The sequence below is a fragment of the Eleutherodactylus coqui genome, chromosome 3, assembly GCF_035609145.1.
Source record: "Eleutherodactylus coqui strain aEleCoq1 chromosome 3, aEleCoq1.hap1, whole genome shotgun sequence".
Classification (NCBI taxonomy): domain Eukaryota; kingdom Metazoa; phylum Chordata; class Amphibia; order Anura; family Eleutherodactylidae; genus Eleutherodactylus; species Eleutherodactylus coqui.
The window spans coordinates 117,893,885-117,907,750 of record NC_089839.1 but is presented as its reverse complement, the minus strand read 5'-3'; the positions used below and the strand labels follow the sequence as shown (position 1 = coordinate 117,907,750).

The following is a 13,866-nucleotide window of genomic DNA, read 5'->3' as shown; positions in this document are numbered from 1 at the left end:
TTAGTACAGTTAGAACTGGCAGAACAGTTAGCAGTTATACACATAATATAAAAAATAAACAAAACCAATAAAGTAGACAAACTAGAAGTAATAATGTCTGAGGAAAACTATGACATAGAGCTGCCTCTGATTGGTCCCTGCGCTGAGCCAATCAGAGGCAGCACTCACTCACCCATTCATGAATTCATGAATGGGTAAGTGAGAGCTGCCTCTGATTGGTGAGGCTGTGACCAATCAGAGGCAGCTCATTCAGCAGGCGGGGATTTTAAATCCCCGGCTGCTGAATACTACTCAGAGCAGTTCAGGAGAACTGCCGGCCGCGCTAAACTCCGTCTGCCGGGACCAGGTGAGTATATATATTTTTTTTGTTTTTACACATTTCTGGATGAATTTCCGGGAAGGGCTTATATTTTTAAGCCCTTCCCGAAAATTCATCGTGCGATCGCCGGCAGCCCATTGCTTTCAATGGAGCCGGCTGTATTGCCGGCTCCATTGAATTCAATGGGCAAACATCATTCTTCTCTGCCACAGCTGTTACAGCTGTGGCAGAGGAGAATGATTTGTCTACTATATGTTCTCAATGGGGTCGGCGCTGCTGCCGCCGGCCCCATTGAGCGCATATAGAGAAGAGAACAGGAATCGCAGATCGCAGATAGGTGCGATCTGCGATTTCTGTTCTATAATTTATCAGACGAGCGCATAAAAAGCGCTCATGTGTCCGATACCATTGCAAAGCAATGGTTTTATAAAATCGCCGGACGCATGCGCAAATCGCGCGAAAAAACGCCCGTCTGACTGAGCCCTAACTGTGATCAAGAACCTCGTTCAAGACATAAACATGCAGTACATTTGTATTTCTACTACTGTATGTGGATTTTTAAATAGAGATTTTTGCAATTATGCAATTTTTGGATTTTCAATAAGGGTTTATTTACACAGGTGATTGTGAATGTGGTCCATAAAAATTGATGAGATTTTTTTTGCAATTTTTTGTTTTTTCAATTCTATTTTCATTTTTTATCCATGTGCTTTTCATGTGAATATTAAAAAAACACTTCCTGGTTCTCTTTTTTTAAAATCTATGGCTACCATGGTTACATACATTTAAAATGGAATGCACTCGCATCATGCAAGTGCAATCCCTTTTTTAAACACACCCATAAACTTAACAAAAATGTGACATGCTCTGATATTTTACTTGGATTGTTTGACAGAGTAAAAAAAACCTATGTAAACAAACATATTAAACTTAATGTGTTCCATATCCATCCAATTAAGGACAAAATCGTTTGCGTGAATATACCCTTAAGAAGAATACATTTCACCCCGGTGCTGGAGTTTTTAAAAAATATTTTTATTTATTAACTGTATTCCTTGCTCTGCGGCCCCTATGTACATCTGGCAGCAGTTTTGCATGAATCCCCCAAAATAGGGGCTACTTAGCGATACCAGGTTATCCATAAGTGCTTTGAGTAGATCAACTACAGTGTGTAAAGACCTCTTCGATAAAGTAATATGCATGAAAAATTCATACTGAATTTAATTGAAAATAAGTCCTAAATAAAGCTACCTGGTAATCTATAGTACTTCCACCTCAGCTGGTGTTTGTGGAAGGTGTTTATTGCATGGTTCTCCTGTGCAAAACTACATTTTTGCATTTTTGTGTTACATCATATGTTCAGCTTTCATATTTAGAAATAGAAACTTGCATATTGAAATATTCTGTTTTATTTCATTAGGAGATGTGGGATATTAGACATGTACCTCCTATGTTTTCTGCATTCTGTGGCCTTTTGGTTGCACTTTCGTATCACTTGAGTCGGCAAAGTAGCGACCCTTCATTTATAATGTGAGTAAAAATGTTAAAGACTTTTTTTTTACTAATGTGCTTCATGAAGAAAATTACAGCTATATATCATTATTTGTCACTATTATTATTTAAACATATGCAAAATGTGTTCTTTTGCCTTTCTGATTACTCCTGGTTGGTTTATCTGTGGCAGCAGTGCCTAGTGACTGCAGTAACTCTTGAATTACATTTCCAGACATTGATGAACGCGAAGTACACTTCCAGACATTGATGAACTTGGATTACACATCCAGCTTTTCTGCCTGGCTTTGACTATTGTATTAACCATGACTTGCTGACTTTACTTCTTGCTTGCTTCTCTGTCCTAGCTTCTTGCTGTTGTTTTCCCTCTAACTTCTCCATTCTTTTCTTCATTTATCTCTCTCTTCTGCTAAACATTTCTTGTAGTTTGAGTACTCAGAGTGTCTGGACAGTCTTCTCTCAGCTATCTCCAGGACTAGACTAACTAACCCTGTCCACTCTCTACCGTTTATAGTCTGCCTGCTAACCAATCCTGTGCTAGGGGACAGCTAACTAACCAATCCCTGAGCCAGCTAGGGGGTGATGGACAGGTGTGAGAGCAGTTTACAGTGAATTCACTTTCATCCAAAAACATTCATAGCCACATTGTTGGAAAAGTAATTGGGCTTCACTATAGTGTTTCAAGTCGATCAACTGCTCTTGTAATCTGGGATGAAATTTTGTCTGCTGAAAATGGATTGAGTACCCACGTGGGTATTTCAAGGGTACATAGAACTGCATCTTGAAGTTTATCTCCATCTTTGCATGCAATTTCTTGAAGATTTGGAAACTGACAGAGCTCGCGACAGCTCAGGTTATTGGTATGAAGCTCCAGTTTGGTAATGAAGGAAAAGATTATGCCTTTAGCCTTAATGTAATTTCTTTTGTCTCCTTGTAGCTTTGTGTTGACCTTGTTGAGTTTGTCAAATATGTCTGCGAGATAGGTAACGTCAAGACCTCATAGTTCGATTTCATCACAAAGGCTTGAGTCAATCGGGTGAAGAAACTGGACTACTTTGTCAAAAAGTTCATAAAAGCATCGTGAGCACTTTCCTCTTGACAGCGACCTCGCTTAAGTGTGTAGGAGTAGACGTTAAAATTCTTTGTCTTGACAGAGCTTGTGGTTCATTCAAAGATTCTGCTTTTATCTGGTTAAGAGTAGAGATGAGCGAGCACCAAAATGCTCGGGTGCTCGTTACTCGGGACGAACTTTTCGCGATGCTCGAGGGTTCGTTTCGAGTAACGAACCCCATTGAAGTCAATGGGCGACCCGAGCATTTTAGTATTTCGCCGATGCTCGCTAAGGTTTCCTTGTGTGAAAATCTGGGCAATTCAAGAAAGTGATGGGAACGACACAGCAACGGATAGGGCAGGCGAGGGGCTACATGTTGGGCTGCATCTCAAGTTCACAGGTCCCACTATTAAGCCACAATAGCGGCAAGAGTGCCCCCCCCCCCCTCCCAACAACTTTTACTTCTGAAAAGCCCTCATTAGCATGGCATACCTTTGCTAAGCACCACACTACCTCCAACAAAGCACAATCACTGCCTGCATGACACTCCACTGCCACTTCTCCTGGGTTACATGCTGCCCAACTGCCCCCCCTCCCCCCACAGCGCACACCAAAGTGTCCCTGCGCAGCCTTCAGCTGCCCTCATGCCACACCACCCTCATGTCTATTTAGAAGTGCGTCTGCCATGAGGAGGAACCGCAGGCACACACTGCAGAGGGTTGGCACGGCTAGGCAGCGACCCTCTTTAAAAGGGGCGGGGCGATAGCCCACAATGCTGTACAGAAGCAATGAGAAATAGAATCCTGTGCCACCGCCATCAGGAGCTGCACACGTGGGCATAGCAATGGGGAACCTATGTGCCACACACTATTCATTCTGTCAAGGTGTCTCTGCATGCCCCAGTCAGACCGGGCTTTTTAATTCATAGACACAAGCAGGTACAACTCCCTATTGTGAAGTCCCTGTCGACCGACAGCATGGGTGGCTCCCTGGAACCCACCGGTGATACACAAAAATATCCCATTGCATTGCCCAACACAGCTGAGGTAGTAATGTCGTGCTTAATGCAGGTGGGCTTCGGCCCACACTGCATGCCCCAGTCAGACTGGGGTTCTTTACAAGTGGAAACAGATGCATTTATAATTCCCTGTGGACCCACAGCATGGGTGGGTGCCAGGAAGCCACCGGCGGTACATAGAAATATCCCATTGCATTGCCCAACACAGCTGAGGTAGTAATGTCGTGCTTAATGCAGGTGGGCTTCGGCCCACACTGCATGCCCCAGTCAGACTGGGGTTCTTTACAAGTGGACGCATGCAGTTACAACTCCGTGTGGACCCGCAGCATGGGTGGGTGCCAGGAAGCCACCGGCGGTACATAAATATATCCCATTGCATTGCCCATCACAGCTGAGGTAATGTCATGTTTAATGCAAGTGGGCTTCGGCCCACACTGCATGCCCCAGTCAGACTGGGGCTCTTTAGAAGTGGACACATGTAGTTACAACTCCGTGTGGACCCACGGCATGGGTGGCTCCCTGGAACCCACCGGCGGTACATAAATATATCCCATTGCAGTGCCCAACACAGCTGATGTAACGTCAGCTGAAATGCAGGTGGGCAAAAAATTAATTGGATTACACTGTAGGCGAGGGCCCACAAAAATTGGTGTACCAACAGTACTAATGTACCTCAGAAAAATTGCCCATGCCAACCAAGAGGGCAGGTGAAACCTATTAATCGCTTTGGTTAATGTGGCTTAAGTGGTAACTAGGCCTGGAGGCAGCCCAGTTTAACGAAAAATTGGTTCAAGTTAAAGTTTCAACGCTTTTAAGAGCATTGAAACGTATAAAAATTGTTTAGAAAAATTATATGAGTGAGCCTTGTGGCCCTAAGAAAAATTGCCCGTTCGGCGTGATTACGTGAGGTTTCAGGAGGAGGAGCAGGAGGAGGAGGAGGAGGAATATTATACACAGATTGATGAAGCAGAAATGTCCCCGTTTTGGATGGTGAGAGAGAACGATGCTTCCATCCGCGGGTGCATAATACGTATTGCTTAGGTATCGCTGCTGTCCGCTGGTGCAGAAGAGAAGTCTGGGGAAATCCAGGCTTTGTTCATCTTGATGAGTGTAAGCCTGTCGGTTGACAGGTGGGTACGCTTATCCGTGATGATTCCCCCAGCCACACTAAACACACTCTCTGACAAGACGCTAGCCGCAGGACAAGCAAGCACCTCCAGGGCATACAGCGCGAGTTCAGGCCACGTGTCCAGCTTCGACACCCAGTAGTTGTAGGGGGCAGAGGCGTCACGGAGGACGGTCGTGCAATCGGCTACGTACTCCCTCACCATCCTTTTACAGTGCTCCCGCCGACTCAGCCGTGACTGGGGAGCGGTGACACAGTCTTGCTGGGGAGCCATAAAACTGGCAAAGGCCTTGGAGAATGTTCCCCTGCCTGCGCTGTACATGCTGCATGATCTCTGCGCCTCCCCTGCTACCTGGCCCTCGGAACTGCAACTTCTGCCACTAGCGCTGTCGGATGGGAAGTTTACCATCAGTTTGTCCACCAGCTCCCTGTGGTATTGCATCATTCTCGAACCCCTTTCCTCTTCGGGAATGAGAGTGCAAAGGCTCTCCTTATACCGTGGGTTGAGCAGTGTGTACACCCAGTAATCCGTAGTGGCCAGAATGCGTGCAACGCGAGGGTCACGAGAAAGGCATCCTAACATGAAGTCAGCCATGTGTGCCAGGGTACGCAACACATGGCTGTCTTCACTAGGAAGATCACTTTCAGGATCCTCCTCCTCCTCCTCCTCCTCTTCCTCCTCCTCAGCCCATACACGCTGAAAGGATGACAGGCAAGCAGCATGGGTACCGTCAGCAGTGGGCCAAGCTGTCTCTTCCCCCTCCTCCTCATCCTCCTCATGCTCCTCCTCCTCCTCCTGAACGCGCTGAGATATAGACAGGAGGGTGCTCTGACTATCCAGCGACATACTGTCTTCCCCCGGCTCTGTTTCCGAGCGCAAAGCGTCTGCCTTTATGCTTTGCAGGGAACTTCTCAAGATGCATAGCAGAGGAATGATGACGCTAATGATTGCAGCATCGCCGCTCACCACCTGGGTAGACTCCTCAAATTTTCCAAGGACCTGGCAGATGACTGCCAACCAGGGCCACTCTTCTGTAAATAATTGAGGAGGCTGACTCACACTGCGCCGCGCAAGTTGGAGTTGGTATTCCACTATAGCTCTACGCTGCTCATAGAGTCTGGCCAACATGTGGAGCGTAGAGTTCCACTGTGTGGGCACGTCGCACAGCAGTCGGTGCACTGGCAGATTAAACCGATGTTGCAGTGTCCGCAGGGTGGCAGCGTGCGTGTGGGATTTGCGGAAATGTGCGCAGAGCTGGCGCACCTTTCCGAGCAGGTATGACAAGTGGGGGTAGCTTTTCAGAAAGCGCTGAACCACCAAATTAAACACATGGGCCAGGCATGGCACGTGCGTGAGGCTGCCGAGCTGCAGAGCCGCCACCAGGTTACGGCCGTTGTCACACACGACCATGCCCGGTTGGAGGCTCAGCGGCGCAAGCCAGCGGTCGGTCTGCTCTGTCAGACCCTGCAGCAGTTCGTGGGCCGTGTGCCTCTTCTCTCCTAAGCTGAGTAGTTTCAGCACGGCCTGCTGACGCTTGCGCCCACCGCTGTGCTGCCACGCCGCGTTACACCGACTGCTGGCGACGTGCTGCTGACACATCTTGATTGCGAGACAGAGGTTGCGTTGGAGGAGGAGGAGGAGGAAGGTGCTTTAGTGGAGGAAGCATACACGGCCGCAGATACCACCACCGAGCTGTGGCCCGCAATTCTGGGGGTGGGTAGGACGTGAGCGGTCCCAGGCTCTGACTCTGTCCCAGCCTCCACTAAATTCACCCAATGTGCCGTCAGGGAGATATAGTGGCCCTGCCCGCCTGTGCTTGTCCACGTGTCTGTTGTTAAGTGGACCTTGGCAGTAACAGCGTTGGTGAGGGCGCGTACAATGTTGCGGGAGACGTGGTCGTGCAGGCCTGGGACGGCACATCGGGAAAAGTAGTGGCGACTGGGAACTGAGTAGCGTGGGGCCGCCGCCGCCATCATGCTTTTGAAAGCCTCCTTTTCCACAAGCCTATACGGCAGCATCTCTAGGCTGATCAATTTTGCAATGTGCACGTTTAACGCTTGAGCGTGCGGGTGCGTGGCGTCGTACTTGCGCTTGCGCTCAAACTGTGGCGCTAGCGACGTCTGGACGCTACGCTGAGAGACATTGCTGGATGGGGCCGAGGACAGCGGAGGTGAGGGTGTGGGTGCAGGCCAGGAGACGGTAGTGCCTGTGTCCTCAGAGGGGGTTGGATGTCAGTGGCAGGTTGGGGCACAGGGGGAGAGGCAGTGGTGCAAACCGGAGGCGGTGAACGGGCATCGTCCCACCTTGTTGGGTGCTTGGCCATCATATGCCTGTGCATGCTGTTGGTGGTGCCTCCCCAGCTGATCTTGGCGCGACAAAGGTTGCATACCACTGTTCGTCGGTCATCAGGCGTCTCTGTGAAAAACTGCCACACCGTAGAGCACCTTGACCTGTGCAGGGTGGCATGGCGCGAGGGGGAGCTTTGGGAAACAGTTGGTGGATTATTCGGTCTGGCCCTGCCTCTACCCCTGGCCACCACACTGGCTCGGCCTGTGCCCACACCCTGACTTGGGCCTCCGCGTCCTCGCCCGCGTCCACGTCCTATAGGCCTACCCCTACCCCTCAGCATGGTGTATTACCAGTGATTTGATTTCCCAGGCAGGAAAGAAATTGGCGCAAGGCTGCACTCAACCGTAGCTGGTTGCGTCTGATTTTTCTACGTTCTTTACACAGCACACACGTACCCAGAGCCCTTAGGACTGACAGAGGCAGGGCAAATATAATTTTTTCCCTTTTGTTTAAAAGGAAAGGCCCACTGTGCCTATTCAATGACTAATATAACTGTGTTGCGGCCCTGCAAAAGTGTCACAGAACTTTACTGTTGCAGAGTTATTAACTGTGGCAGAGCAGGTATTTCCCAGGCAGGAAAGAAATTGGCGCAAGGCTGCACTCAACCGTAGCTGGTTGCGTCTGATTTTTCTACGTTCTCCACGCAGCACACACGTACCCAGAGCCCTTAGGACTGACAGAGGCAGGGCAAATATAATTTTTTCCCTTTTGTTTAAAAGGAAAGGCCCACTGTGCCTATTCAATGACTAATATAACTGTGTTGCGGCCCTGCAAAAGTGTCAAAGAACTTTACTGTTGCAGAGTTATTAACTGTGGCAGAGCAGGTATTTCCCAGGCAGGAAAGAAATTGGCGCAAGGCTGCACTCAACCGTAGCTGGTTGCGTCTGATTTTTTTACGTTCTCCACGCAGCACTCACGTACCCAGAGCCCTTAGGACTGACAGAGGCAGGGCAAATATACTTTTTTCCCTTTTGTTTAAAAGGATAGGCCCACTGCGTCTATTTACTGAATAATAAGTTTAATAACTGACACTGTGTTGCGGCCCTGCAAACGTGTCACAGAACTTTACTGTTGCAGAGTTATTAACTGTGGCAGAGCAGGTATTTCCCAGGCAGGAAAGAAATTGGCGCAAGGCTGCACTCAACCGTAGCTGGTTGCGTCTGATTTTTCTACGTTCTCCACGCAGCACACACGTACCCAGAGCCCTTAGGACTGACAGAGGCAGGGCAAATATAATTTTTTCCCTTTTGTTTAAAAGGAAAGGCCCACTGTGCCTATTCAATGACTAATATAACTGTGTTGCGGCCCTGCAAAAGTGTCACAGAACTTTACTGTTGCAGAGTTATTAACTGTGGCAGAGCAGGTATTTCCCAGACAGGAAAGAAATTGGCGCAAGGCTGCACTCAACCGTAGCTGGTTGCGTCTGATTTTTCTACGTTCTCCACACAGCACACACGTACCCAGAGCCCTTAGGACTGACAGAGGCAGGGCAAATATAATTTTTTCCCTTTTGTTTAAAAGGAAAGGCCCACTGTGCCTATTCAATGACTAATAACTGTGTTGTGGCCCTGCCTACACAATTCTGTGCCTGTAGTATCAATGCAGGGTGCAATGCTCTGCACCGCCGATTTTGAGAAAAAAAAAAAGCAACACAGCTAACAGCAGCCTGCACAGTACTCCACACAGTTAAATGTGGCCCTAGAAAGGACCGTTGAGGTTCTTGAAGGCTACACTCACTCCTAACACTCTCCCTGCCTAAGCACCACTTCTGTCCCTAATGCCGGGTGCAATGCTCTGCACTGCCGATTTTGAGAAAAAAAAAAATTTCTCCACTGCTAACAGCAGCCTGCACACACGTAGATGTGGCCCTAAGAAGGACCGTTGGGGTTCTTGAAGCCTACACTCACTACAAACACTCTCCCTACAGCAACTCCAATAGAACAGCACTTTCCCTCAGCTAACTCACAAGGCATGTGTGGCGAGCCGCGGGAGGGGCCGACTTTTATACTCGGGTGACATCTGATCGCCCCAGCCACTCACAGCAGGGGGGTGGTATAGGGCTTGAACGTCACAGGGGGAAGTTGTAATGCCTTCCCTGTCTTTCAATTGGCCAGAAAAGTGCGCTAACGTCTCAGAGAGGAAACTGAAAGTAACCGGAACACCGCGTGGTACTCGTTACGAGTAACGAGCATCCCGAACACCCTAATATTCGCACGAATATCAAGCTCGGACGAGTACGTTCGCTCATCTCTAGTTAAGAGCATTAATTACATAGAACAGAGAATTATGCAATCTCTCACATAAATGTTTAGCAACAAGGTGCTGCCGATGGATCACACAGTGGACTGCCATTATACCAGGTATAGCAGATTTTAAATGGGCTATAAATCCGCGATATCGACCAATTATTGATGCAGCTCCATCGGTTGCACAAGCAAGTACATTTGTTAAAGGGAGGTTTTTTACTTGGAAAAATTCTTCCACTCTTTTGTAATATGAAGAAAGACAAAAAAAACCCTCCTTCTGCGCTCTTTTAGGGGTCTTGCAATCCAAACAAGAAAACTATCAGAACTCCACAATATGTAGCAGAGTATATTTATTTGTACATATAGTACATAAAAATCAGTGTAAATTTGCAACGCGTTTCGGCGCTAATATAAGCGCCTTTTTTAAGCATAACTTATACATAGGAATGATCTCTTTAAATAGTGTTACTTACCTTCCACGGAGACGGAGTCCGGAGCTTGCAGCGTGGGACGCCGGTCTCACCCGCGCTGACGTGTAGATGATGTGACGGGCGGTTTAGTATGACGGCTTTGAGATTGTAGTAGCTACGCTACTATATTAGTATATTAGTATATAAAATCCATTTAATAATGATTTTTAATAATGACTGTTTAAAGGTTATGCAAAAAACATCATTTGCATTTTATATTTTATATAATGATAAACTTCCCCTTTTTTATGTATATATATTTAACATTATAAGAGATTTTTATGTTAATCATATAACAATTACATCTGGTTAATTTTTAGATACATTGCTAAACAGCGAAGTTACAACATACTTCCCCTAGCCGGGATCCGGAGCCCATGCGGAGGGACATAGATACGCAAATTTTGTAAGTTTTAACGTAGCTACGCAAATTGCGTAGCTACTACAATCTCAAAGCCGTCATACTAAACCACCCGTCGCATCATCTACATGTCAGCGCGGGTGAGACCGGCATCCCACGCTGCAAGCTCCGGACTCCGTCTCCGTGGAAGGTAAGTAACACTATTTAAAGAGATCATTCCTATGTATAAGTTATGCTTGAAAAAGGCGCTTATATTAGCACCGAAACGCGTTGCAAATTTACACTGATTTTTATGTACTATATGTACAAATAAATATACTCTGCTACATATTGTGGAGTTCTGATAGTTTTCTCATTTGGACTGCAAGACCCCTAAAAGAGCGCAGAACGAGTTTTTTTTGTCTTTCTTCATATTGCACTTTCCGCATTGTTGGTTTTATACCTTCTGGGGCGATCTTCTACTGCTGCATCTCCTTGGACCAAGGATTTCGGGGATCCTGCACAAAGCACCTATAGTTCTACAGGCTAACGGGGATCATTGGTGCAAGTGGGTAACCCCCTTTTCTGTGGGGATCCCGCTTTGCACCAGGTGAGTAAAAAATCCCTAATTTGAGACTTCTTGATCTTTGTGTGGTGGTGCGGATCTATATCTCTTTGTCCACTCTTTTGTATATAGAGAAGCCTTTTGTGTCGGTGGTTACTTTTCTGGTAAACAACAGTTCCTCTACTACCTCTACATTCCGATTAATGAAACAAACGTAAGCTAGCAGCAATGCTTCATTGTCTCTAACTGTTGAGTCAGCAATTTGCATTACAAATTCTATGTTCTTTAACATGTCCAAAAGCATTTCTTCCACATCAGTAGCCAGCTCATCAATTCTTCTTGAAACAGTGTCATTACTCAAAGGAATCGATTTCACCATGGCATACGCATCAGGTCCCAGCATAGTACTGACAATCTCTTTAACTGTGGTAACACAAGTGCTTTACCAATAGTATGTGACTAGTAATTATTAGGAAATTATAGTATCAGTGTTTCTGGTGGCAAAATGCGCCACACAGCTGTGTTATATAGTACATCACACACACAGCTGTACTACATCAATCCTGACCCCACACCCAGCATATGACACACAGAGCTCTGCTACATCCTGATTCACTCACACACAGCTCTACTACATGGTACATCTATTATGATCCCCACATATCACACACACAGCTGTACTACATCCTGATTCACACACATAGCTGTGCTACATGGTACATCCATTATGATCCCCACACATCACACACACAGCTGTACTACATCCATCCTGACCCCACACCCAGCATATGACACACACAGCTCTGCTACATCCTGATTCACTCACACACAGCTCTATTACATGGTACATGCATTATGATCCCCACATATTATACAAAGCTGTACTACATCAATCCTGACCCCACACATGACACACAGCGCATGACAAACACAGCTCTGCTACATCCTGATTGACACACACACAGCCCTGCTACATGGTACATCCATTATGATCCCCACACATCACACATACAGCTGTACTACATCCATCCTGAGCCTACACACACAGCACATGACACACACAGCACATGACACACACAGTTCTACTACACTGTGATTCACACAAACACAGCTCTGCTACATGGCACATCCATTATGATCCCCACACATCACACACAGCACATTACACACAACTCTCTGCTACATCGTGATTCACACAAACACAGCTCTACTGCATGGTAGATCCATTATGATCCCCACACATCACACACACAGCACATGGCAAACACAGTTCTGCTATATCATGATAAATACACACACAGCTCTGCTATATGGTACATCCATTATGATTTCCACACATCACACACACAGCTCTACTACATCCATACTGTTCCCCACACATTACACACACACAAACAGCTCTGCTACATGGTACATCTATTATGATCCCCACATATCACACACACAGCTGTACTACATCCTGATTCACACACATAGCTGTGCTACATGGTACATCCATTATGATCCCCACACATCACACACACAGCTGTACTACATCCATCCTGACCCCACACCCAGCATATGACACACACAGCTCTGCTACATCCTGATTCACTCACACACAGCTCTATTACATGGTACATGCATTATGATCCCCACATATTATACAAAGCTGTACTACATCAATCCTGACCCCACACATGACACACAGCGCATGACAAACACAGCTCTGCTACATCCTGATTGACACACACACAGCCCTGCTACATGGTACATCCATTATGATCCCCACACATCACACATACAGCTGTACTACATCCATCCTGAGCCTACACACAGAGCACATGACACACACAGCACATGACACACACAGTTCTACTACACTGTGATTCACACAAACACAGCTCTGCTACATGGCACATCCATTATGATCCCCACACATCACACACAGCACATTACACACAACTCTCTGCTACATCGTGATTCACACAAACACAGCTCTACTGTATGGTAGATCCATTATGATCCCCACACATCACACACACAGCACATGGCAAACACAGTTCTGCTATATCATGATAAATACACACACAGCTCTGCTATATGGTACATCCATTATGATTTCCACACATCACACACACAGCTCTACTACATCCATACTGTTCCCCACACATTACACACACACAAACAGCTCTGCTACATCCTGATTCATACACACAAAGTCCTCCCCTTCCAAGAGCCCTAACTTTGTTGTTCTTCTATCGGTCAGGCTCTGTGTTTGATATATGTCGTAGAACCTTTGATATCGTCACCAGGGGTGGAGCATAAGAATCACTCACCTACTCACAAACAAGTGGTCGTTAGTAGTTTGATTTGCTACATTGCGCTATTAATAAAGAGACTTTATAGGAAGTAAGGAGGCGTTTGTCAGCAATGAGAGCAGATTTTCCAAATAGCTTGCCTACAGTGCTGCAGTTCTCAAACTGACTTCAAACCTTGGAAAAATGAAATAAGCTTACACACTTTGTCTGAACGCATTTTTGCAAGGTGATCACTCAGTCTCAACAGCTTCATAGCTTAATTTGAAAATGCCTTGTCACAAATGGGGCACAAGGGAAGCTGTCCATTTGTAGAAGAAGGGATGAATCCGTATTTCAAGTATTCATTTGAATATTGAAGGAATTTCTTCTCCTCGGACATTTTTATAAAGTAAAGAAGAAATATGAACAGCACCTCGTGTGTGCTGAACAATTAGTATATTTCTATATTAGAAAGATGTGTGTAAACACTCACCTAGTGTCTGGTGGGATTACCCAAGTTAATGGGGGACCTACCAGCACCTGGAGTCCGGGTTTGCATGTAGAAATAATCCACCATCCAGCAGGTGATC

General features: G+C 46.4%; 1 protein-coding gene across 1 annotated transcript in view; it reads left to right on the top strand.

The window, feature by feature from the left end:
• Positions 1-13,866, top strand: part of PCNX2 (pecanex 2) — a 397,565-nt gene that overhangs the window by 172,158 nt on the left and 211,541 nt on the right. The window contains exon 15 of the mRNA XM_066594873.1: positions 1,740-1,849. Within this exon, the coding sequence (XP_066450970.1) occupies positions 1,740-1,849 (110 nt within the window). The remainder of the gene's footprint in view (positions 1-1,739; positions 1,850-13,866) is intronic.